Source organism: Lissotriton helveticus, chromosome 6, assembly GCF_964261635.1.
Source record: "Lissotriton helveticus chromosome 6, aLisHel1.1, whole genome shotgun sequence".
NCBI lineage: Eukaryota > Metazoa > Chordata > Amphibia > Caudata > Salamandridae > Lissotriton > Lissotriton helveticus.
Genome location: NC_136067.1, coordinates 1422028064 through 1422055169, shown reverse-complemented (window position 1 = coordinate 1422055169; position 27106 = coordinate 1422028064). Strand labels below are relative to the sequence as shown.

The 27106-nt window shown below is 45.5% G+C and overlaps 1 protein-coding gene across 3 annotated transcripts in view; it reads left to right on the top strand.

Annotated features, from left to right (window-relative positions):
- Positions 1–26424, top strand: part of MED23 (mediator complex subunit 23) — a 684519-nt gene extending 658095 nt beyond the window's left edge. For all 3 annotated transcript variants that reach the window (XM_078649215.1, XM_078649213.1, XM_078649212.1), the window contains 3 exons: positions 828–948; positions 14529–14660; positions 25587–26424. In XM_078649215.1, coding sequence (XP_078505341.1) covers positions 828–948; positions 14529–14660; positions 25587–25760 — 427 coding nt within the window. In that variant the 3' untranslated portion in view covers positions 25761–26424. The remainder of the gene's footprint in view (positions 1–827; positions 949–14528; positions 14661–25586) is intronic.
- Positions 26425–27106: the final 682 nt, after the last annotated feature.

Sequence of the window (27106 nt, the reverse complement as noted above, 5' to 3'; positions counted from 1 at the left end):
CATCACGCCATGAATACCCTTCCTTCATCAAGATCACTTCCAAATTGCTGGCCTCCAGAGTTCTGTTGCTCCTTAGCTAGGCATTCTGTACATAAATAACAATTTGTTATAACAGGGCCCGGCATTGCCTTCTCCTCCAATATACAATGCACCCCTCAAACCTCCATGACTCCCACCTTGTCAGTAGTAGTGGTGCATTAGCAACTTTAATGCTTTTCCTCCTCCCATAGTACCAGTCACCTTTTGCTATCTTTCGTTGATCTTCAACTCTCATGTTAGTGCTTCCATGCTTAAGCACCTTCCCTCAAGTAGAATTCCGCCCAACATTAGCAGCGATCATTCTGTGCAACCTCTACCCACTTAGGACCTCCATGCATTACTACCCTTTAGGAATGCAGCATCTAAGCCATCCATGCATCTAAGACTGTGCCACTTCCAATATGTGCAGATTGGTAGGTATAGCTGGGCTGCGAGGTAGAGCGGGGGGTTGCGTGTGTGTGCTCTGTTCGGTCTGTGTTGACTATTTGACATCACTTAGACTATCTTGTGTGTGATACATCTTGTGGTAGTGGTATTAGTGGAACATAGTAACTAATTCCACAATTTACACTGGTCTTGTGCTACAGCTGTATGTTTCATTGATGGCAATTATGCACCCCATTCCATTGCATAGGTAATTGTAAAAAAAATATATATATACATATATATTTATTCTAAATATTCATGAAGTTGGTGAGAAAACGAAAGCCTTCTTCGGATTTAATATAGGAATGTGCTGCATGTATAATTTCTCAAGTTTAGTTTGTGTTGTTTCTAATGTTATACAGGTTCCTTGCTGAAGTGCTGAATCCCTTGGTGAAGACAGAATTCCAGTTGCTCTACTTATATCACCTGGTGGGGCCTTTTCTACAGAGATTTCAGCAAGAAAGAACTCGATGCATGATCGAGGTATTTACTCTTCTGTGTGCTTTCACACTCTCTCATCCCAGGCTTCATTACTGCATTTCTTGTGAAATTATTACCAGTTACAGCTGAATACTAAACAAATCCTGAAAAAAATTACTTCCTTAAAACATTAGTTACTGAAATACAACTGCATTCAGTACATTAAATGTGATTAATAAGTAGCGGGTGATGCTTGGTAGCATTTTTTCTCACAGTTATGCATTTTTCCGGAAGTGCTCTTCAAAACATTGACCTCCTTTATGGTCCTTTCCTTCGTTGTGGCATGCTATTACTCTATGTCAGATAGCACACAGATGTATCTAGAGGTCAGCAGCCATAGAGGTGGTTTAATCGCTGTGTTATAGTGCCTCATTTGAGGGATTTGCTAGCCTTTCTCCACCATCACATTACGTCACTATTACCTGTTCATCCTTGATTTTCAGGTAGATGACCATGTTTGCTGAACATGTTTAGAATGGTGACGTTGACACAAAGACCTTCGTATGAGGTCCAGCACTGCACATGAACCCTTTTTTCTGGAAAGTGTTGCTCCAGAGACCTCCATTTTATAACACATGCTTCGTATCTGTCAAGGAGGGGATCATCTTCAAGTCCCAGATCATATGAATGTGGGTGGTGCCCGCTTACCAGTTTCAGGGCCTGAATTGAGTGAAGATAGCTGCAGGTCACTTCGTCCTTGGACTATGAAATGAGTGACCCTCTTTCTCTTTATTTGAGCTGTCTTTTGTGCTAGATTCTCGTGCCTGGTTCGGCCAACTCAGTATTCCTCCTTGGTTAATTAGGCAGAAGGTTTGCTGTCCAGCTCTATAGTTGCAGAATTTTCTTTATTGATACTGTTACTCCCTACGTTGCCGCAGTTCAGCAAACACTAAAAGATGCCCAGTTTTCATGATTCTTCTTTGTTTCAATTATCTTTTCTGGTCTAGCAATTCTTGTGCTAGAGAAAAAAAAAGAAAATTATCCAATCATTTTTTCTAAACATTCCTTGTAAGTTTTAGTCATATTCATGAGCGGTTTTGAAGAAAGAAAATACATTGGCCGCGTTGCATGATTTATAGATTTTTAAAATGTATCCTGTCATCAAACAGAATCCTCAGGAAGTAAATGTTTGTCGCATACGTGGCTGTAGATACACAGACCCTGCCATCTAATGTTGAACTCTGACAAGGTAACCTGTAACTCATCACTTAGCCAGCAATGTGCATGTATTCCATTGTTAGATTGTTTTTTTTTGGCTTCGGGTTCGGACACATGCCAAAGAGACTCTTGGGCTTGTCATGTTCCAGGTTCATTGCTTAGGCCCCTACAGTAATACTCCTAGTTCCATTATCATCAGACTTCTGCAGTACTTGTATCCAGTTTCTTCTATGCTTTGGAGACCACAGTAGAAGATGCTGTCACTGACTCTCGGGCTTCATTTCCATTCCTTCTATCGGCTTTGGGGGCCTAAATGGTGATGAAACATACCCCCTTCAAAAAGTGCCCTTAATGGCATGTGAAATACCCCTAGACCGACCTTCACAGGGTGTGTAATCTATGACTCTCTCCCGACCACAAAAATAGAGTATACCTTATCCTATGCCTAGTTTTTTGCTGCAAGATAGCACTTTGGCAATGGAGAGACCCCTGCATGCACATAAATATGCAAAGGCATTCAACATACGTCACACCCAACGTATTCGGTGAGGGGAATCTGCGTAGTGGCATTGAAGAGGAGGATGACAGTGAATCACAAGACCTGCCTGCACAACAGCCTAGCCCAGAGATAATTGACTCCAGCTCCTCCAAGCCATAAGAACAGGAGTGAGACTGTGTCCGCTCCACCCTCCCAACCTGTCCTCAAACCAAGTCAACTCAGAGGACCATGACTATGGCTGAAGTCAACATCATGTGCCTTACCAAAGGGCACTTGACTCCACCAAGAGGCTCAATTCCAATCGGTTGTCACCAAAAAGCCAAAGCACTTTTTTTTTGTAAATCTTTTTATTAAACAGTCTCGACATGGAGGTACAAATCACAGAATCAATTGGGTTCACAGTAAAATCGGGTTATACACAATACAGCAATGCAATTCATTGGAATTCAAGGGGATGGAGGGTCATCATCCTCTGCATCACGGGGAGGTGTACATATATCTCCCCGGTATGTGTTCCAGGGGGCCCAAACCTTGGACCATTTGCTGGGACAACCCCGAGCCACATAGACTGTTTTCTCTCTCAGCATACACCAGTCTAGGTCTTGTTACCAGGCTACAACTGTGGGAGGGTGTGGGGCTTCCCCGAGCTGTGCGATATTTCTCTCGGCAATCATGCAGCCAAGCGTGACCCATTTTGTAGTGTCGGCGTTAAGGTCGGTAGGTTCCCAGATATTAAAGAGACACCTGGGTGCTTCGGGTCCAAGTTCCACCCCCAACACTTCACTCATGACCGAATGGAGTTTGCGCCAGTATTCCTGGATTTGCTCACCGTGCCATAGAATGTGTATGAATGTGCCCAGTTGTGTGCATCCCCTCCTACAAGAGCCATCTGTCAGCCCACCCATGTGTACCGTTTGGGGACCAGTTATATAAATTCTGTGGAGGATCTTTAATTGCACCAGCCTGAGTCTCGCTGGGATGGCACCCGTCTTAGGAGAGGAGACCGCCTCTTGCCAGGTTTCATTATCTAATTCTAGTCCGTCCTCAGTCCATTTCTCTCACAAGTTTAGAAGAAGGTTGTCTATGTTGTTGATGAGTTTTCGATACGTTAGGGAAATGTCTGGTAGGTGGCCATCCAATAGTCTGTCCGCTAGTGGGGAGGTGTCTGGTATAGCAGAGTCCTCAGGAATAGCTGTTTGCAGCGAATGTCTGATTTGTAGGTAACAATAATATTCGGAATCCGTCAGGGCATATTGAGTTTGCCGAGTGTCAAAGGGCTTCACTCCCCCAACACCCCAAAGGTCTTTCACATGGGAAATCCCTATTAAGTTTCATTTATCAAAGCCTTTTGAGTTCCCCCATATATCCTAGTTTTTGTGAGTCCCACAAAGGTGTGGCCATCGTCATTTTGTTTTGCCAGCCAATCGATTTAGTAGCAGAGTGCCAGATTTTAACTGTGTGAGCCGTGGGTCCAGTGAGCGGGCATTTATTTGGTGTTGAATATAGTGCTCTCGAAAAGGTCCCTTTGGGTAAAAGCCAGCGATCCATCAGGAACCCCCGGTTGTCAGGGTGTCCATACGTGCAATGGTTGATAGCAGCGAGATGTGAAGCCCAGTAATATTTTTTATATCGGCCAACCCAATTCCCCCATCATACCAGCCAAGTGTCAGTTTTTTCATCGCTATGCGCGGCCTCCCTCCCCTTCGAGGTCTTTAAAGTATGGGTTCGGGACAAGGTCAGCTGAGTTCTGTAGCGCGAATAAAAAGCGGGGCAAATACATCATTTTAAATAAAGCAGCCTTGCCCAATAATGAGAGCAGGAGGGATTTCCAATGTATAATATCACTCTTGAGCCGTTGCAGTGGGGGAAGTAGATTGTGGGCGTAGCGAATCGAATGGTCTAAAGATATTAAAATGCCCAGGTACTTGAAGCCTTCCGAGACCACTGGAATTGGGAAATTTCGGGGCAGAGGTGGAGGAGTTCCCCAAAGGACGTACAGGAGTGACTTCTGCCAATTGACTCGAAACCCAGAGTACCTCCCAAAAGTATCCAATATGTCAAAAGCTGCTATTAGGGATCTCTTAGGGGACGTAAGAAAAAGGAGAATATCAACGTACAGGGAAATCTTGTCCTCCCATTCCGCCAACCAGCGCATTCCATGGATCATTACATCTTTACGGATCCACGCTGTGAGTGGTTCAAGGGCCAGAGCAAATAGTAAGGGAGAAAGGGGGTATCCCTGACTGGTTCCTCGGCTGAGTTCAAAGGGTTCAGGCTTTCTGTTATTTACTACTACTTGAGCCAGTGGCTCGCTGTACAACAGTCGTATCCAGCGGCCAAAATTTGGCCCAAAGCCCAGTTTGGCGAGTACTGCAAAAAGATAGGGCCACACCAGTGTATCGAAAGCCATGGTGGCATCTAGTGAGACTACAACGTCGTCCTCTCATATCGTCGGTACCCTGCCCAGGACTCCATGTAGCCGGCGCATATTGAGGGCCGTGTTTCTTTTAGGCATGAACCCTGACTGGTCTGGATGGACTAGGTCGCCAATCACCTTGACCAGCCGGTTGGCAAGTACTTTAGCTAGAATTTTGGGTTCTGCATTTAGCAGCGATATAGGCCGATAAGAGGTACATTCCGTTCTGGGCTTCCCTTCTTTGTGAATTGTGACTGGTCGCGTGGTAATGTTCCCTCCTTTAGGCTATCCTCAAACATATCAGAAAGGGGGCCAGATTGTCTGGTCGGTACCCTGCCCAGGACTCCGTGTAGCCGGTGCAGATTGAGGGCCGTGTTTCTTTTAAGCATGAACCCTGATTGGTCTGGATGGACTAGGTCGCCTATCACATTGACCTGCCGGTTGGCAAGTACTTTAGCTAGAATTTTGGGTTCTGCATTTAGCAGCGATATAGGCCGATAAGAGGTACATTCCGTTATGGGCTTCCCTTCTTTGTGAATTATGACTGGCTGCGTGGTAATGTTCCCTCCTTTAGGCTATCCTCAAACATATCAGATAGGGGGCCAGTTTGTCTGGTCGAAGCTTGTAGAGCTCAATTGGAATACCATTTGGACCCAAAGCTTTCCCCGAGTTCAGCGCTCTAATTGCCATTGCTATTTCGTCAGTGGTTAATGCATTGTCCATGAACGTGAAGTCGGAATCCAATTATCTCGGAAGTGTTATGTCTTTAATAAGATCAGTAAAGTCTGCTTCTTGGTATGGCACCCCCGAACTATACACAGTTTGGAAGTGGGCTGCAAAGTGGTTAGCTATGTCTTGGGGATCCGTCACTGAGAAACCATCAGCGCTCTTAACTTCTGGCACGAGTCTGCTGGCCTGTTCTCTTTTGTCTAACCATGCGAGCCATTTGCCAGCCTAGTCTCCCCACTCATATATCCGTCCTAACCTTTCTTGCCCCATTAGTTTGGCACGGTCAGTGACCAATGTCCGTTATTCTTCCTGTCGCAGGCGTAAGGAGTGGAGGGCTTCAGGCGTGGCGTCTGAGGCGACATCCTGTTCCAGACTGTATAACTCCTGCTCTATGTCAGAGATTTCTCTCACACTGTCTTTTTTTGAACCCGCTACCAAGGAAAGGGCTTGTCCTCGGCTCACCATTTTGAAAGCTTTCCATAGTGTCAGGGGTGACTCCACTGTGTGTTAGTTTTCCCGAAAGTATTCCTCGATAGTTTTAGTTAAGCCTTTCCATATTTTGGGGTTCTTGAGATACCAGGGGTTTATTGGGACAACCCTTCCCACCTGTGTATAATCAAGATCTATATGGACCCATAGTGGGGAATAGTCTGAGATACCTCTTGCCAAATGGCGGATTTCGTGTATATTTGCAATTTGCGAAGCCGGGACCAGTACATAATCTAGTCGGGATAAGCTGTTGTGTGCCCCTGAATGGAAGGTGTGTTGTACCTTATCGGGGTTATGTGCCCTCCAGCCATCCATTAGTCCCATTGCCTCTAGAAAACTGGAGAACGCCTGAGCGGCCTGAGGGGTTGCCCGGGGTGGGTGTCTGTCTCAAGCGCCCAAGACGATTGAGTTAAAGTCGCCTCTGAGCACCAGGTGTCCGTCAGGCAATGTCAAGAGTATAGCACTCAAGTCAGTGAAAGTCGTGCCCTGCATCCCGGGAGGTGCATATATTGACAGAAAGGTGATGGGTCTGCCCTTCCAAGAGCCTGTGATTCCAACAGATCTACCTCGGTCGTCTATGTATGTAGAGGTGAGTGAAAAAGGAAACCATTTTTTCTGCATAAGGCCTACTCCCCTGGAGCTAGAGGTGAAACTCCCATGCGCCACCATCGAATATCCCCACCTGTGCATTGCCTTACATGAGTTGCAGACGAGGTGCGTTTCCGCCTAAGCACTTTTGGAGGATGAGGAACACATCAGTGTCGACACAGCATTCTTCATTGAACCCAATGCCCGCCTCAAACAGCTCAGAAGGCACTGCAGTGAAAACACCTTTGGGCCGAAACCTCCCTCTGTCGCAGGCTCCGATGACTTTCAGAAACCACAGATGGAAACACTTTAGGAAGAAATAGATGATGGGCAAAAGTTACATTTCATCCATCCCAGACAAGGAAGATCACTTCTAAGGATCTGAAGACCTTGGAGCCTCTCCAATAAAAGAGGAGGCTGGCCTTTGAAGAGGAGCCACAATGATACTCCTTCAGAGCCTCTCCCACAACCCAAAAGGTTCAGAGATGCAACGACTACCCCTGCCACCTTAGATATCTCCTCCTCCACACTACCACTAGAAATGCTTCCACTACCTTCCCATTCCCCATCATAGTCTTCACAATCTTACTCGGAGAGAAGTAGCCCCAGCACTTTACCCCCTGAGGGCTACGAGGCACCTTTCTATCCTAAATCCACTGAAGAACCTCCGGGAGATGCAGACCTAAAGCCAGTTCCACTCAGGCCCTCTCCCCCAGATGAGAGAGTCGTATTTTATGGGGTCATACAGACAGTTCCATCATACCACAAGGTATACCTGCCCACATCCTTATGGAAGAAGACTTACACAGAGAAACACTCAAAGTCAGAACGCTCAATGCAGTTTCTTTCAGTGCTCAAAGGGATGCTTATGTCTGACATGGACACTTTGAAAGAGCCTTTCAAGACCCCAGTGGTTATTCTGCAACTGGAGAAAAAATATAAGCATTATCCCTCAGATCTTACTTACACTAAGGTATGCATTTCTTCAGACTCTCTGGTGGTGAAAATATATAAATGGGCTGCTGCACAGACCTCAGGGGATGCTACCCCGCCGGATAAGGAGAGCAAAAGAAATCATTCTGCAGGCAAAAGGGTTGTGATGGAGGCCGCCACTTATTGGTGTATTGCTAACTTTGTGGGTCTCCTCTCACGGTACAATAGAGCACAGTGGGAGGAGATGGAGGGTTGTTACAACGCTCCCTAGAACAAATTAGAAACGGTAGAAGAAATTGTTTGAGAGGGCAAAATAATCTCCAGTGCGATGTTCTTTACTAGATGCAGCTGATACAGCAACTAAGAAGGTGAACATCTCAGTTATCCTATGACGACCCCAATGACTCTGTATATGTGGTTTTAAACGAGAGTGCAACAGCATCTAATCAATCTACCTTTTGATGGTGAACACCTCTTTCGTCCCCAAGTACACCAAAGGTTGGAACATTTTTAGGGAGGATATGAAAGTAACCAAGAGTATGGGGACCCTTCAAACACAATAAACTAGTGGTTCTTCTGTAGAGAACAGTAAGGTGGTGCAGCAACTGACCCATCTCCAGAATACCTTCAGTCATACCAAAGAGTGCTGTATGCCTACCCCCAACAAGGAGGCATAGCCTACACATGTGGATTATATCTCTAACAACTCCAGCATGCGCAAGGATAGAGGTACTCCCACTAAGGGAGTGTCCACCTCAAAACACTGACGTGCCACTTATCTTCCCGAACACTTAACACCTGTTGGGGGGAAATTACAGTGGTGTCTTGCCCGTTGAGAAGAATTCACCTCATATCATTGGGTTCTAACCATAGACTGACGAGTATTGCTAGAGCTCCTCTTAGCTTCACCAAACATTCCACCCTGTCCACACACCCTAACCACAGAACATTGACTCCTCCACGAAGAGATACACGCACTGCTGCTCAAGGGGGCTACTGTGCCATTGCCCTTGCAAAACAAGGCAGAGGGAATTATTCCCTGTGCTTTCTAATCCCCAAAAAGGGTAGCTCCCTCAGACCAATCCTCAACTCCTTAAACTGATACATCCTATGAGAACATTTCCAGATGACAGCCCAACAGGATGTCTTTCCCTGCTGCAGCAAAGCCTCTTCATGGCCGCTCTAGATCTGAAGGATACCTTCTTCCACATAACCATCTATCCTGCTCATCTGCACGATCTTCACTTCAGGGTAACAATAACAGTTCAAGGTGCTACCCTTCGGGGTTACCATAGCCCCAAAGATGTTTACAAAATGCCTTGAGGTCTTAGCTGCCCACCTCAGAAGAGGGAAAATGCATATTTTCCCATATCTGGACATTAGTCCAGAGCGTCGTCAGGCATCTGTGTCTAACACACTCAAACTTCCATCTCCTTCCTCCACAGCTTAGGATTTACAATAAGCGCCATCACATTTCACCTTGACCCGCCTACAAATTTAGCCTTTTCTAGGATCAATTCTCAATGCGATCACTGGCTAGCCGAATCCTAACCCTTTGCTAAATTTCCAGTAGCTTCTACCTCCTTTTCAGCCAAATCGGCTTCCAGTCAGAACAATGATGCATTTCTATGGGATGATCACCACTTGCATCAGCATAGTTCTCCATACCAGGCTACAAATGCTCCCATTGCAGGAATGCATCTCAATATAATGGTCTCAATCTGAGGGTTAGCTACAGGATTTAGTGTTGGTAAGTGCCGGTACCTATCACACTTAGCCTTAGTGGAGAACCAAAAACCTGTTACAGGGCAGCCCCTTTAGAAGCCCCATTCCGCAGATGACCATCAGCATGGCCGTAGCTCTTGTTGACTGGAAAGCACGTTTACAGCTTAACAGCTCAGGGTCGCTGGTTACTTCAGCAGCCGGTGTTCCACATCAACTCTGGAGCTTCTTGCTATCCACCTAGCCTTCAAAGCCTTTTTCGACAGCATGCAAGGAAAGGTTGTGCTGATAAAAACCGACAAAATAACACCCCATGTACCCCCTGCAGAAACAGGGCATTACTTACTCACCACAGCTTTCAGCACTATCACTGAAGATTTGGTATTGGGCTATTCCCCACCACATTCACCGCCTTCCGTAGTTCCTAACGTAAGTGGACAACAATTTTCCTGACCTGCTCAGCAGGATGCATCAGCATGTCCACACTTGGAAACTTTAGTCACAATTCTTACTTCCTTACTTCCAACACGAGGGAATTATTTAGATAGACTTATTTGTCAAACATTATATTATTTGCCTCTAGGTTTCCAGACCCATCAATCAATCAATCATAATACTTGTATAGCGAGCTACTCAACCGGAAGGGTCTCAAGGCGCTTGGGGGAAGGGGGCCGCTACTGCTCGAACAGCCAGGTCTTGAGTTGTCTCCTGAAGGCGAGGTGGTCCTGGTCAGCCGAAGGTGGATGGGGAGGGAGTTCCATGTCTTGGCCGCCAGGTAGGAGAAGGATCTGCCTCCGGCGGTGGCTCTTCGGATGCGTGGTACGGCGGCGAGGGCGTGGCTAGCGGATTGCAGCTGGCGGGTGGGCGTGTGGAAGGTCAGGCGGTCGTTGAGGTACTTGGGGCCCAGGTTGTGGAGAGACTTGTGTGCGTGGGTGAGGAGCCTGAACGTGATCCTCTTGTTGACGAGGAGCCAGTGCAGGTTCCTCAGGTGGTTGGAGATGTGGCTGCGTCGGGGGATGTCTAGGATGAGTCGGGCGGAGGCATTCTGGATTCGTTGTAGTCTTTTCTGTAGCTTGGCTGTGGTTCCGGCGTAGAGGGTGTTTCCGTAGTCTAGCCGGCTGGTGACGAGGGCCTGGGTGACCGTCTTCCTGGTTTCGATCGGGATCCATTGGAAGATCTGGTCATGGAGAGGGAGGAGAACAGGATGTTGCGTGCGTGGTCTGTCGGCTTGGGGGCGGTGTCCAGGGCAGGGGGCCACCAGGAGTCGTCCCAGGCGGAGGGTGATGGCCCAAGGATGAGGACTTCCGTCTTGTCTGAGTTCAGTTTCAAGCGGCTGTTCTTCATCCACTCTGCGACCCACAGTCCATGGGCAGACTGCGATAGATTAACTTTTCAGTGATATTTGCCTACGCTTTTCCTCCTCACCCACTCCTTCAGTACGCGGTAAAGAAGCTATGGAAAACGTCTCTCACCTTCATTGTGGTGCCTCCCACTTGGGGCAGGCAACCATGGTTCTCAATCCTCCTCAACATGTCTGGTTCTCCTCGTACGCCTACACTTTGTTGCCATTGCCGCATACATGCAAAACAGGGAGCATTCTTCCCTTTTCAGAATCCGTTATTAAAGATTTTATGTAAGGCCTTAAAATGATTATCCAATTCAGAGTTTTGCCTACAATCCCCTGGAATCTCTATATAGTACTTACGAGACACATGGGTATGGTTCCTCTTCCCATAACTGACATCTGTAAAGTAATAATATGGTCAACAACACACACCTCTACTAAGCATATCCTCACCTGTCAGCAGGCTATGCTTGGCCAAACTCTACCTAAAGCATTATTTCAGACCTCTGCATCATCCACAGACTAGCCACCACTTTGGGAAGTACTGCTGTACTGTCTATGCACTTCATGGGTTCAAACAGCACTGCAAACTGCGAGCAGATGCTTTCATGGTAAGTAGCATTTTCCTTCTATCCATTACTTCTTGAGGAGACATCTGTTAGTCACCACTACAGCAACTTCCTCTTTAATCTCTTGCTCACCTTTGCCCCAGTCAGTGACTTTGCCATCCACAACTTCATGGGCACCAGTTCACATGTGCACAAAACGGTACTTCAAGGATAATCAGGTCTGGCGAGAGGGGCACTTTGGTCGTTCAAACTTGTAAGATTTCCTGGTCTTAGCCATTTCACAGACTCACCACCAGGGGCAGTACTGCGCTGGTATCTATTCACGAGGAAAGGGATTTGGGGTTAGAAGTATCCATCCAAAGAAAACGTCACTTAATTCTCTTTTTGGTGACTACTCTATGTAAACACAGATTTCTCCCCGATCACCGTTTTGGCAGATGAGCTCTTTCAATTCAATTCAATTCAATTAATTTATATAGCGCGCTACATACCCAGAGGGTCTCAAGGCGCTTGGAGAAGGGTGGGGGATTACTTGTCGAATATCCAGGTTTTAAGTTGCTTTCTGAATGCTAGGTGGTTCTGAGTGAGGCGAAGGTGAATGGGAAGTGAGTTCCAGGTTTTAGCCGCCAGGTAGGAGAAGGATCTTCCTCCCATGGTAGTTTTGTTGATGCGAGGTACAGCAGCAAGGGCTTGGTTGGAGGAGAGTAGCTGGCGGGAGGGGGAGTAGAAGGAAAGTCGTGTGTTGAGGCATTCGGGTCCGAGTTCGTAAAGTGCTTTGTGTGCGTGGGTTAGGAGACGGAATGTTATCCTCTTATTGACGGGGAGCCAGTGGAGGTTTTTCAGGTGACCAGAAATTTGGTCGTTACGCGGGATGTCTAGTATGAGTCTGGCTGATGCGTTCTGGGTTCATTCTAAAAAGATTTCAATTTAGGGATCTGCACACTGGCATAATCTGATTACTAAAGCCTCCACATCTGACAGCTTGGGCAGATATCACAAAGAAACTGAGGTTGACACTCTGAGGTGGCCGTTATATTGTGGTCCCAACGTTCTTTCTAGGTTAGGACAGACCAGACACAGACCCACACAATGCCACCTACATTCGCTCAAGGAAATGAATGAGAAAAAAATATTTTGATCCAGTATGGCGCCTTGGTGTATTAACAGGTTAATCTGCAGTTAGAGTATCTACCAGAAAGAACATTACCAAAGGCAAGTAACTTGTTTCTCTTGCATAGTTCCTCCCTTGGTGACAATTCACGCTAAATAGTAGTGGTGTGGGCTAGCCCACATCCAGGAAAAGCAAACTCTACCATCATTCCAAGGTATTCACTCTCCCACACTTCATTGAGGAGAGTTGCAAGGAGTGAGACTTTCCTAGTCCCCAAAGACTTTCAAATAGATTCCTTAATGCAGACAGGTATTTTCTATTCTAACACTATTATTTGAAAAGCTTGATGGCACAGCTAATGGAATTGCCTGAAAAACACTTTTCTCATCTGGAGCACGAGGTCATTACGGTGTTATTAAAATGGACTGTGCAGTTGTCAACAAAGCAGAAAGGAGATGCTTCTTGCTACAGAAAATAAGAGGATGGCAGCCTATATTTTCGAAAAAGAGTCTCAGTGAACGGTACTTCCACAGGGTCCCACTGTAGACGATCATTCCACTGTTACAGAGCTCTGACTTCTTGGCAGCCATAGAGTTGAAAAAGGCATATTTCCATTTCCCGTTTGCCGAAAGCATAGCAACGAACTCTGATAGTGGTCGCACCTATTGTCGGGAATCTATCTGTCAGGATATAGTAGAAATAAGTGATATCTTTATATTGCTCTTTGAAAATAACCAGGCATTATTCAAGTTTGTTGAAGCTCAGGAATGTGCAGCTTCTAAAGGTTTTCGCCTAGCAAGTTTGAAATAAACTATTTTACCCTCTGCTGTACTTTCATATAGAAATTAGCGGAATTAAGTAAATACAGTAGATCTGTAGGGCAGCAAAACCTGCAGTATCCCCTTGCTTCATCCCACCTACTTTTACACTGCCACCTAACCGATATACAAGCCTAATGTAAGGGATTGTTGAATCTCACTGTCAGTCGAGTAGGAATCCTAAAACCTCTGGATAGGTTGAGAGCAGGATTTTTTTTTTTTTTTAGAGGAACCTGCGTTTTAAATCTGTTGGCTAGCCTCCCTTCTGTACACCTTCCTTGCTTCTTTTAAGAACACAGTGGTGAAAGGAAGTCAACACGGTTCTTTATTTGCCCAACTTGGACCACATATTGATGTTTCTAAGAACATCTGTTAATGTCTCAAGAGTTCCGAATGTTCTTTAAAGTTAACCAGCATCTGCCCCTTGGAGCGAGGATCCTCCATTCTCAATCAGGCAGTCTCAACCTCACCCTGATACATGAACAGCTAGAATTTGAAACATTACAGCTCTGTAGTTGATGTGGGTAGGATTTAAGATTCGGATCTGTCCCTGTTTTTGTTGAACGTTAAAACTGTAGAGAGAGTTCATGTGACAGAAACGACGACTAGTGCCTATATAGCCAAACGATGTGGAATATTGGAAATTTTAAGAAATTACAGATATTTCTGGAAGCAAATGTGGTGTGTTTGTGGGTGTCCAACATGTCTTGGAGAGCCTCGTTCGATGCGCTCTCCTGGTCACCTGATGTTTTGTGAAGGACACATAAGATGTGCCTTTCCTTAACCTTTTAATGTTGAACTCCACTTTTGGCAAGCGCAGAGTTCAACACCGTCGCTCGAATGCACCACAAAGGTCTAGATCTGTAGTTACAAGTAAGAAATGTTGTTAGTTTAACCAATATAAATTCATCTTCCAGGCTACATTAAGTTGTGTTCATTTTAGAAAGACTTTTGGCGTAGTAAAATGATTACATTAATTCCAAGGCATTCTGTGATGGCGCATACTCCAAGTGTAAGTGAACGTAGCTAGCAGGTCTTGGTTATAATATTTATCTCAGCAGTGCAGTAGGACAGTAAAATCAAATTCTTGTTGATCTGTGATTAAAGATGTATCAATTGTTTTATCAGGTTATTGAACTGAGTTTGTAAACGTCCTTTACCTTTTCAACTTAATGTTTTTTGTTTTGTTTTCATACTTAAATCCAGATCGGCGTGGCGTTTTACGAAATGCTCCTGAATGTCGACCAGTGCAGCGCACACCTTAATTATATAGATCCCATCTGTGACTTTTTGTACCACATGAAGTACATGTTCACCGGGGACAGCGTAAAGGACCCGGTAAGGAATCATGAAAAATGTGTTTACTGTGCACCTTTTTTGTTTACTGGTTATCAGTTTTGCAGCATGAATTATTTTCTGGATTCACATGCTGTGCATTATTGCGCCATCTAGTGTTTGGATCCTAAATTGTCTGTTTCCTTTTTTTATTTTCGTGGGGCGTCGTTAACAACAATTTACTGCTAGGTCCATCCCTTGTGTGATGTCGGTCAGCACCCCAGAAGTTCCTGTACATGGTAGCCATCTTAAGATTCTTTTTTCCGCTGTTTAGTCTGATAGTTAGGGGAGACACTCCAAAGTTTTGGACAAAATCCCTGAGACAATCTAGGAATTTTGGAGGAAAAAACCTTAGTTCATTGAGAAGACACTGGCGAAGGAGAGACACCTATGGACACATTTCCCCATCGGGGGATCCAGATGGAGCAACGACTACGCAGACGGACCAAGATGATGCAAGGTAGGGGCAATGGAATATACCCCTTTCAAATTTTGCCCACATTGCCACCATAAATTTGCGCAACGTGATCCATACTACGTCTGTAACCTCTGCCTGCTGCGGGATCACAAGGATAATGACTGCGAGGCCTGCACTGTTTTTGTCGAAGACCCTCAAGGCCCGTCGAGAACAGAGCGAGGACCATCATGCAGCCATACTTGTCAGTCAGAAATAACAGGTATCACTGCAGGACTTGGGCCTCTCAAGCGACAAAGACGAACAGGGGGTGACCACAGAATCTACACGCGGAGAGTTGAACATCGAGATCCTCGAAGGGGACGCCAAGAGGAGGTGTACCTCAAAAAGAATTCCCAATGACAGCGAGAAGAAAACAGACAAGATAACAAAAACCCCTCAGATACCAAGGACCTTGAAAAGAAGGCACAAAAGGCAGCCCAGGCGTAGATGAAAATGACAACTGAGGGTCAGCCGCAGCCAAGAGAACCCCACGGATCCCATTCCACGGATACAAACGTGGGCAAAACATCAAAATCAACAAAGACAGGTGCTGGACGAGAGGCTGCGAAGAACAAAAACATACCTTTGGAGGCAGAATCCAACACACCCAAGAATAGGATCTCCCTGGCTTCAGATGCCGAAAAGGCCCTTGAGGTGGAGAAGAAGAAAAGACGTCTGGAGGCAGAAATGGCAGTACTCCTTCAATGAAAGAAGGAGTTTGACAAGGCGCTAAAGGAGTTCAGGATTCCTGCAAAGCCCTCTACTACCACAGAGGCTGTGGAAAAAGAGGATACCCTCGAAGCTCCGGCAACCCCCGAACCTCACGAGGTGGTTGTCAAAGAGGAACTCGATGTTCCAGAAGAGGAGGAATCAACAGGAACTTTCGAGGAACAGTGGGATGACCTTGACACAGAAAGCCCTGAAGAAGTCTGTAGGTATCCCAGGAAGGCTTCACAACCCGATGACCTAGCCTTCTACAACAGCCTCATCAGGAGAGCAGCTGATAATTTCGAGGACCTCTTAGAGGAGGAGAAAGGAGACTTATAGTTTCTACTAGAAACATTAGCACCTTCCATGAAAGGTACACAATACCTCCCAATGCTGCCAAGCATTCTGGACAAGGGCAAGGAGGTTTTCAAGGAGCCTGCCTCAGCAAAGGGAGAAACACCCAGGGTGGGGAATAAAATACAAACCCTCCGCAAGGGACCCTAAATATATTCAAGGGAACACAGTGGCTGACTGAATCATTGTTACCGCAGCAAGAAAGAGGAGCAACGCTCATTCCTCCACTGGCCCACCTCCAGAGAGTGAAAGTAGCAGAATGGACATTGCGGGAAGAAGGATGGGGAAGAAGGCAGCAAAAACTGGAGCATTTTGACTCTAATGCCCTCCTCAGTAGGTATGGCTACCAATAATGGGATGACATTGAAGAACTAAGGAACATAGTCCCAGAAGAAGATAAAAAGAGAGCAAAATGCATCATACAGGAGGGAAAAAAACATAGCTAACACCTGCCTGAAATCCGCTCTAGACGCAGCCGATACAGCCAGCAGACAAATGTGACGGGCACAACACTAAGAAGGCCTGCCTGACTCGGAATTTCAGGCTACAAACAGGAAGTACAAACCTCCATAATCAATAAACCCTTCACAGGAGAAACGTTGTTTGGGAGTGAGGTAGATGAATCCGTAAAACAAATACAAAAGTACAATGAGACTGCCAGGGCTATGGGAGCCCCACAACAGAGGGGCACTTTCAGAAGATGAGGATTTAACCTAAGAAGACCCACAGGAAGTTCTTCTCAATAGGGCAACAACCACAACATCAACCACAAGGCAACAGATAGCAGTCAAACCAGCAGTCTGGATACCAATCCTATCAACAACAGCCAAAGCAGTCCTTTTGTGGCAGAGGAAGAACCAGGGGACAACTCTCGAGAGGGGGAGGAGCAAACCCCAAGTGACTTGCCCACAAAGGAGGACCCCCCACACAACACCAGTGGGAAGCAGAACAGTGCATTACCCACTTCAGTGGGAAAACATAATTACAGACAGTTGGATTTTAAATGTGGTGCGCCATGACTATTGTATAGAAGTAACAAAGAAACTCCACCAAATCAATCAAGGAAGAAAAGGTTCCCAACTAACAGAACTCTTACGAATAAGGGAGGAAAAAAGTAACTCCTAGAAAAACAAGCAATAGAGAAAGTACCAACAAGGGAACACAAGGGAAACTTTTCACCTTATTTCTAGGTGCCGAAGCAAAATCTCATGCTAAGACGTATCTTAGATCTCAGATTCATAAACAAATTCATCAGCACGCAGTATTTCAAGATGTCAACACTACAAGAGGTAATCCCACAACTACAAAAAGGGCACTTCATGGCAAGAACTGACCTAAAGAACTCCTATCTGCCCAACCCCATGAACCAAGCACACAAGAGATACCTCCTGTTCATCCACGAGCACACCTAGAAAGGTACAGAAGTAGATACATTGATGGGCCTCTAACAACATAACACTAGGCAGACCTTTCAAATCACCATCGCCCTCAGTGACCATCACAACAGATGTGTACCACAAGGATAGGGGAGCACATTCAGGATACCTGAGGGTACGGGGTCAATGGAATGGTGTAGACTCCATAAAACATATCAACTTCCTAGAGATGAAAACTGTGTTACTGGCACTAAAGGCATTCCAAGCCCACATAGGAGGGAAGACAGTATTGATCCAGAAGGACAATACCACAACAAACCGAGAGTAACGAAATAAGTTACCCAAGTTACCCTAAGCAAGCTAGCTCTGGAAATATGGCAATGGGTCAATTCAAGAAGAATCAACCTGCAGACAATTCACCTGCCAGAAAAGGACAACACAGAAGTAGATCAGCTCAGGAGGCAAAACAGCAGCTCACGCCAATGGGAGATAAAGCATAGGAGCCTGCAAAGGTTCTTCAGCATCTGGGGAACACAAGAAATAGACCTATTTGCAACAGAGGAGAACAAGAAATGCTAATTATCCAGTATTATGGGTATCTTTCATAGATTCACATGCCTGAATCATTCCCCGTCGTCGGGGTGGGAGTCCCTGGTACATAACAATAGTAATGTCATATAGACATATACATACTAATAGGCCAGAGGCCTCACATTAGTAACCTATCTGAGTCCTTTTGTAAAAAAGGACCAAAGTTTGGCCAGTAGCCAATCAGCTACTACCACCCTCTAGAACCTTCCTGGAAGGAGCCCTAGTCCCTCAGATTTTCTACCGCACGTCGTGCTAAGGGAGTCTCCTCTGAGCTCTGCTCAGCTTTCTCATATTTCTGGATTGATTCCATATTTTTCTCTCTGAACTTTTTCTTGTGGAGGAGTACTTCAGTCCACCATGTCTGACACTCCTAAAAAAGGGCTTTTTAGACCCTGTGCTTCGTGCAGCAAGTTGAGACTACATGTGGATGACAGGCATGAAGACTGCCTTTGCTGTCTTTATCCTGACCACTCTGCGAAGGATTGCAAGGTCTGTCGCACCTTCTCTGCCAAGACCCTGAAGGACAGAGAGGGGCGCCTGCTTTTATGGCTCAGGAGACTTAAAGAGAAGGATCAGACAGTCTCTTCAGGTGAGAGCGAGTGTTCCTTTAGGAGCTCACACTCCTCCTCCAAAAGGCTCAGACCGTCATCTCCAGGCCGATCTGCAGAGCCACCTCAGAAGAAGACGTCCAAGTCTTCAGAGGTTCGTCCACAGGCCATGGCAGGGTCAAGTTCTCTTCAGGATGTCACCTTCAAGAAGCCTTTGCTGGTCACTTCGGCCATGCCTGTGACGACGTCGACAGTAACATTATCCACGTCGACGGCATCGTCCTTCTCCGCCATGTCTACTACCACGGCATCATCGTCGACGGGTAGGTCGATTGTATCTGTCATTGCCATTAAAAAATCGTCGTCGACGCCTCCGTCGACGACATCTAGCACGTCGACGAAAACAAAGTCATCGTCGTCGACGAGAGTCACTTCAGCGTCGACGATTTCCTCATCGGCATCTAAGGCACCGTCGACGGCTCCATCGTCGACGAAGCCATCGACACCGGCGTCGAAGAAGTCATCGACGCGACATCAGTATCGACGAGACCGTCGACGCAAACTTCGATGAAGCCGACGTCGACGAGATCATCGACGAAGCCATCGACGACAGGTCCAACGTTGACGCTGCCGTCGCCGAAGAAAGATCCGTCGACGCTGCCGTCGTCAGCATCGTCGATGAAGACAACTGAGTCGTCTACTAAGGCCATTGATGCTCCACCGTCGACGACCTCTTCGACTACGGGGTCTCCTACGCTGCAGTACTCTTATACTCACTACAGGATGACAACGAGTACTTTAACACCGGAATTGACGTCACCTAGCAGGGTCCAGTCACTACCGCCGACCCATCTGCTGGACACAGAGAATTCTGATGACGGTTCCATGTTCCAACCTGCGACAAGTCCGTCAGAACTCCATGTTAAGGTACATGAAAGCTCTGACTATGAAGACCTGGATCAGGATGAAGGGCGAGATCAGGAAGAACGTTAAATTACTCCGCCTCCTTCCTCGGAACCTATGGTATGCCTCCCAGCATCAATAGTGACGGACCTGCAATTTCTTATAGCGGATTACAAACAGCGGTTTCCGCCCACTCCGCCTCCTCCGGTACAGCAGAGGAGGAAGTAGTAGGAGAAGAGGAAGAACAGCAGGAGGAAGGAGAAATTCAAGACGATGAATGGAATAATTATGTCATTGAGGATCCAGCATCCCCTGACCAGCCACAAGCCGATTCGCCCCCAGAGGATATCGGGGGATTTCATAATATTGTGGAAAGAGCTGCGGCACGGTTTAAAATCGAAATGACCACGCAAACCCAGGATTGCTTCCTGTATGACTTCAGAGAGCCATTCAAGAAGATTGTACGATCCATCCCTATCATTGAATATATCTGGGATCAAGGAGTGAAGATTATGCAGAACCCCTCATCTCTGATTCCAGTTCCGCCCAGACTTGACAAGAAATATAAGGCCTCAGCCACGGCTCCGGCATGCCTCATAGGCCAAATGAAACCGGACTCCGTTATTACACAGGCTGCACAGCGTAAATCAAGCAATCCGTCTGCAGCGTTGACTGCTCCACCGGATAAGGAAGGCCGTAAACTTGATAACATTGGTAAAAAGTTTTCGTCCATGTCGGCCCTTTCGATACGGGCAGCAAACTCTCTGGCCCTCTTAGGACGATACAATCGCCAGATGTGGGCGGATATTTCCCCATACTTAGGAGCCATACCAGAGGACCAGAAGGAAGAGGCAAGGAAGATACTCCTTGAGGGCGAGCGATCTGCCTCGGAAATGATAGATGTGGCGATGGATATAGCCTCTACAGACTTTAGACAGATGGCAGGGGCAGCAGTCCTGAGGCGCCAAGGGTGGCTTAAAGCCACTTCGTTCCGGCCTGAGGTACAAACCAGAGTACTGGACATGCCGTTCGATGGAACACTGCTCTTTGGGGGGCATATTGATGAGATGCTGCAGGGTATCAAAAAAGATACCGAGACCGCGAAAGCCCTGGATACCCTCCAGTATAAAAATACTTCCTTTCGGGGCTCCAGAGGACGAGGACAACAAACAAGAGGTGGCTATCAGGGATACAAAACCTCCTATGGCTCCTCACAGCAGTACAAGCCGCGATACCAGCAGCGCCAACAACAAGGCCACTCATCGTACAACAAGCCTTCCTTTCGGGGGCGAGGAGGAGGAAAGAAGGACACAGCCAGAAGGCAATGACCTCTTTCTCCTACAGGCCTCCACTTTTTCTCCGCATTACGCAGTTGGAGGGAAAATATCGATCTTCTTCCACAATTGGCAAGGAATCACGACGGATCGTTGGGTTCTCCAGCTGGTTCGGTTCGGCCATACTTTGGAGTTCGTAGAGACTCCTCCTCCGAACCCCCCACGTCCTATGCAGCACAAGAATCTGCATCTCCTTCAAAAAGAACTCTCTCTAATGCTCCAGAAAAGGGCCGTGGAAAGAGTTCCCAGAGGTCAGAGGGGGAAAGGATTCTACTCCAGATTCTTCCTAATACGAAAAAAGGAGAAAAAATGGAGACCTATCTTGGACCTAAGAAGCCTCAACAGATACCTCAAGAAACAATCATTCCGTATGATATCCGTTCAAGAGGTGTTGCAGCTACTCAATTCCAAAGATTTCATGGTGTCCTTAGACCTCCAGGACTCCTACTTTCACATATTGTTCCACAAGAGTCATCGACAATTCCTGAGATTTGTGGTGGCGGGACGGCACTACCAATTCAGAGTGTTGCCATTTGGCCTGAAGTCGGCACCACGCATTTTTACAAAATGTCTGTCTCCTGTGGCAGCGTACCTTCGCCAACTCCATCACCAGGTTTTCCCCTACTTGGACGACTAGCTTGTCAAGGCTCCTACTCTGATAGGCGTAACCAAATCTTCCAACGCCTGTCTTCAACTTTTCGAGAGCCTAGGACTTACTTTTCCTGGTTGAGTGTATGTCCTTCAACCATCGCAATGTCTCACTTTCCTGGGAGCAACTCTGGAGACACGCCAGGGAAAGGCCTTCCCTTCTCAGGAGCGTCAACTTAAACTAAGGTCTCTGGCACGCCGAGTTCAGACCAGGAAGACCATCAAGGTGCAACTCTTCAAATCCAGCCAATTATTCATTGCCTTTAGTAGGCCCAGGAAAGGTCATCCATTGACAAAGCAGAGTATTTCAAGATGGATCTCTGCGGCCATCGCCTTCTGCCACCAACAGGCGGGACATCCTCTACCTTCCAAGGTTCGAGCTCATTCCACAAGAGCAGTCTCCACTTCCATGGCGCTCTTTGCTGGGGTGCCCATTGTCGACATTTGTAGAGCGGCGACCTGGAAGACACCTCATACGTTCACCAGGCACTACTGCTTGGACTCAGAACTTATGAAGGATGCAGCAGTGGGACAAGCGGTGCTCCATCATCTATTTCAGTAGAGGTGAGCCTTCTTCCTTTCATCCCACCTTCCTATTGCCTTCTTGCACATTTCTTCCTACTGATAATGTTTACATGCTCGTGGGATTGCACTAATGATAAGGGGTTATTAAGTGTTTTCCATGATGTACTAGACGAAATGTGCTGGCTATTGCTCGCTACTCTGATTCAGGTATGTGAATCTATGAAAGATACCCATAATACTGGATAAGAAATGCGTTACTTACCTCTAACTGCAGTTATCCAGTATTGGTATCTTTCATAGATTCACATGCAACCCACCCGCCTCCCCTGGAAGGGCTCACCATGGTTCTCTCAGTAGGTACTACTTAGCACTGTGCTTACGAAAATCTGAGGGACTAGGGCTCCTTCCAGGAAGGTTCTAGAGGGTGGTAGTAGCTGATTGGCTACTGGCCAAACTTTGTTCCTGTTTTACAAACGGACTCAGATAGGTTACTAATGTGAGGCCTCTGGCCTATTAGTATGTATATGTCCATATGACATTACTATTGTTATGTACCGGGGACTCCCAATCCCGACGACGGGGAATGATTCAGGCATGTGAATCTATGAAAGATACCAATACTGGATAACTGCAGTTACAGGTAAGTAACGCATTTCTTCTTCGTCTCCAGGATTCAACACCACCTATCAAAATGGAATGAATGCCCCTTCGCTAAACTGGTCAGGGATATTTACATACGATTTTCCTCCAATTCCTCTACTACAAAGGGTACAGGAAAACAGCCAGACAACCAGGAAGAGACCGATTTCTCATAGCCCCTCAATGGGCAAGGCAAACCTGGTACTCAAGCCTACTCGAACTGCCCACGGAACAGAGAATCAAATTCAAGGCAGAGAAGGACCTTTTCACAATGCAGGGTGCTCAGATATTTGACCCGTAATCAGTTACACTCAGCCTAGCAGCCTGGAGTACATAGGGTTCAAACATTGAAACTTACTGCAAAGAACAGTGGAGATACTAAAGGAGGCAAGAAAACAAATCATTAGACAGTGCTACTCAGCTAATTGGTAAAGGTATGACGTACTGTACGGAGAACAATACCCTAAATTCAATATCCACACAGGAAACGTTGCTCATATATCTTATGCACTTGCTAGACAGCAAGATCAACTACTCATGCCTAAAGGTGCACCTGGCAGTGATTGTAGCTGACACCAGGGGAGCTTCATGTAAAGGCTTTTTCACATTACCAGTCTTCAAAAGATTCTTGAAAGGTTCCAAAAGAATTGCACCCCAAGGAAGGCTCCAGCTCCGATGTGAAGCTTAAACACAGTTCTAACACAACTAATGACAGAACCACTTGAACCAATGCACAAAGCAGAACTCAGATACTTCACAGTAAAGTCTGCCTTCTTAATAGCTATTTTTTTTTAAAAAGTTACCTGGCCACCAATTTCAGTACTGCTAATTAATACAGCAGATTCGAAATACAACGCAAACAATCATTGTACTTTACTTTCATATTTCTATTGATTCAACTTCATTTTAAACAACTATTCATCACTCTTGATGCATAGGAGGAATACACATTTCATTCAGTATATTGTGCGACTCAAAATTATATGAAAAACATTTTACAAAAACATATTAGAAAGTCAAAAACAAAGGCAAAACACTGTTGTATTTGTATCAATTAATTACACCAGTCCAAAATTTCAACACTTGCCTCTCAAAATTCAAATTCTATGTGGCACTATGACAGGCAGACTGCGGGGAAAATTATTTTTTATAAAAGTTCGCTCTCGGGGTATATTTCAATTATGACACCCTCACTAGAGTCCCATTCAATGTTGGTCCCTCGCAGACGATTAAAGACGCGCCGACGCGTTTCCAATCCCCTTCTGCATTGGGGGATTATCATCAGGGCTTTAGACCACAGTGCAATCCTTATAGCTTTTGACTCTTTGGAGTGTAAGTGAACTACAGGCATTAAATATTGAGGAACCATACATGCAATTCCGCAAGGATAATGCTATCCTAAGGAACAACTCTCAATTCCTACCTAAGGTAGTAAGCAAATTCCACATGAATCAACGCATACAGCTAGCAGTTTTCTTCATACACGACGAGAAAGAAGCTTTCATACCCAAAATGTAAGAAGGGCTTTTCTATACTATTTACAGGAGACAAAATATTTCTGTAAGGTGAATCAATTGTTCGTCTCTCACTCCAAATCCAATAAAGGAGCATCTGTGACCAACGGGACAAATGCACGGTGGATTGTAGAAGCAATTCTAGTATGCTATTCCTCAGTGGGAAAAACACTAAACACCCGGCCAAAAGCCCAATCAACAAAGAAAAAAGGGGCTACCCTGGCCTTCATGGCCAATGTGCCAGTAGACACTATATGTGCAGTTGTGACATAGGCATCTCTACACATCTTCACCAAGCATTACTGCATGGCTATACATATGAGAAAGGAAGCTCAAGAGGGACAAAAAGTTCTTCAACACCTGTTCGCAAGGTCTTCCTCTTCTTACCACAACCACCCCAATGAGGGAGGAAACTGCGACATAATCTAATGCACAGCATGTGAATTGACAAAAGGATTCGTGCTGCAAAACGAAATGTTTATTTACCAGTAGCAGTAGTTTTGCAGCTTTAAGAGTTTTCTGGATTCACATGAGATGCACCCACCTCCCCTCAGAAGAGTAATGCAAATAGGTGGGAGAAAAGATCATGTAAAAGGAAAATAAAGAACTAAAGACAAGAAAAGTGAAGACATACCCTATTTTACCAAACAAAGAAAAGGGAAAAAAGAATCTGAAGATGGCTACCACGCACAGGAACTTCCGGGTCACCGTCTGACGTCACATAAAGATTGGACCTAGCACCAAATGGTGGTCGACGATGTCCCACAGGCTAAAAAAACACCAGAAACAATTCTGGCCCAACCACGAGATGGCAGAATAATGCATAGCATGTGAATCCAGAAAACTCTTCCAGCTACTCCTACTGGTAAGTAACCATTTCGTTATGCTCTATACCAGTACCCATTATGGTATGGTACCCTTGGGATATGACACAAAAATGATATTCATCTCATTCAGTTAACTTGAGGATGTAATTTGATGAGAGTTGGTAGGGAAACCTCCGAAAGCAGTGACAGTGGCTGCTTTGATTGCATCTTAGTTTTTTATGCCTAACCCATCCGCTGCTTTGGTTCTTTGTCGTCTGTCTTCCAAAATATGGGGTGTTGTCCATCAGTTTCAACCAGCACTTTTCCCTTTTAAGCATAGCAGATCACGGCTATATGGATAACACAAGTTATATGAGTTGATTGTGATTTTTCACGTAACTGTTAGTCATTCAGAGGAAGTTTGTGAAGTTTCTCGTTAGAGTAAACCATCTTGTGGCTCAACTTGTACCTACTAAAGATATTTAAATTTTTTGCCTTGTCTCTGCTTCATTTTTTTTTTGTACAGGTAGAGAAAATCATCTGTAATCTAAGGCCGGCTCTGAAACTTCGTTTGCGTTTCATCACACACATCAGCAAAACGGAGCCCGCTCCTGTGCCTCCGCAGCCAGTCAGCAGTGGATCTCCAGCTCCACAAACAAGCCAGTCTGCAGTCAGTGTCACTCTTCCAGGCGCGCAGTGAGTCTGAAAAAGAGAATTCTACTGAAAGGAAGCAATACTATAAGCAGCCAGAAAGTGGATTCATCGAAGAGAACGATGAAGGCTTGGGATGGTTTCTTTATGGGAATTTAAGACTAAACTAACCGTGTTGCATCTACTTCCAGCCACTCACCTTTACTGTAGTTGAAGGTCGTCAGAAAAGGCAGCAAGTGGCAAAGTATGTAATCCACAGAGGATGGAGGAGTTTTAAGCGTCACCAAACATTTTAAATTGCTGCAATCAATTTTTACAGTGAAGGGAATGAATGAATTCCCTTGCAAAAGTGCTACAATTTCTCCAGATTTTCTAACTTGTGCATAGTTGGGACTGTGGTGAAAGACCTAAGTGACTGCGGGACTGTTGCTCTGCATTGTAAATTCTGCAAGTGGCCAAAGTTCATGCCCACGGTTCTCACCCAACCTTTTCTTGGATTTAATACGGAGTGTGTGAAAAATGCTGACATTACTGTTCCCTATGGGGAATAATCATTGTGTGTAACTTTTAAAGTTACTTCTGTTTTAGTTTTTGGATAAAAAAAAAGAGCCGATGCGAAATCTGATCCTGACTACATAGCGCTTTTTTATTGACCTTTGATCGCTGTTGTTCTTATTTCTTAAATATATATATAAATATTTTTTACAAATAAATTGCGTATTTTGTCATTTGTTAGATTTCTGTTTGGTATATACCTGGTATGTTTATTCTGGCAAACTAGAAGTAAAAACACTATTTCTGGTCAGTGCCTTAAACTGTGCTTAACGCTGACAAATACTTAAATCTGTCAAGTGTAATTTATTGAACAATATGTTTATGATCCAGTTCTTTGTATCTGGGTATTGTATACATTGCAGGGATTGTAATCTACTCATTTGCTGTACAAAGTTTAACCATGTACCATTTAATGATAATATTTTATTTAAAGTACTTTAAAATCTGCATGCCTGCATGCACCCCTGAGCCCACATCAAAGTGTGAAGGGGCAACACAATCATCAATCACTCGGCTTGTATCCATAAGGAACCTCGGCTGTCCAAACCCTTTAAATTGCTTCCTGAAAAAACATGTTTTTCACAAGTTTTAAGAATGGAAGGTGATTCTCTTTATCCCCTATTTTTTATGGTAAATAAGTATGTAGTCTACCCTCAAGCCAGCAGTGTTCTGCTGTCTCTTTTGAGCCATATTTTTACAGCTCTGTGGCTTTGACAAGTTCTCCATGAGGCAGAACACAGTGTGCAGCTCAGTTGATGTCTTGGTAAGCTCTTCCTAAAATAGACATAGTGTCCTTTCTCCCAATGTACCCTGTGTCATGAGATTTCATTTACTTTCATG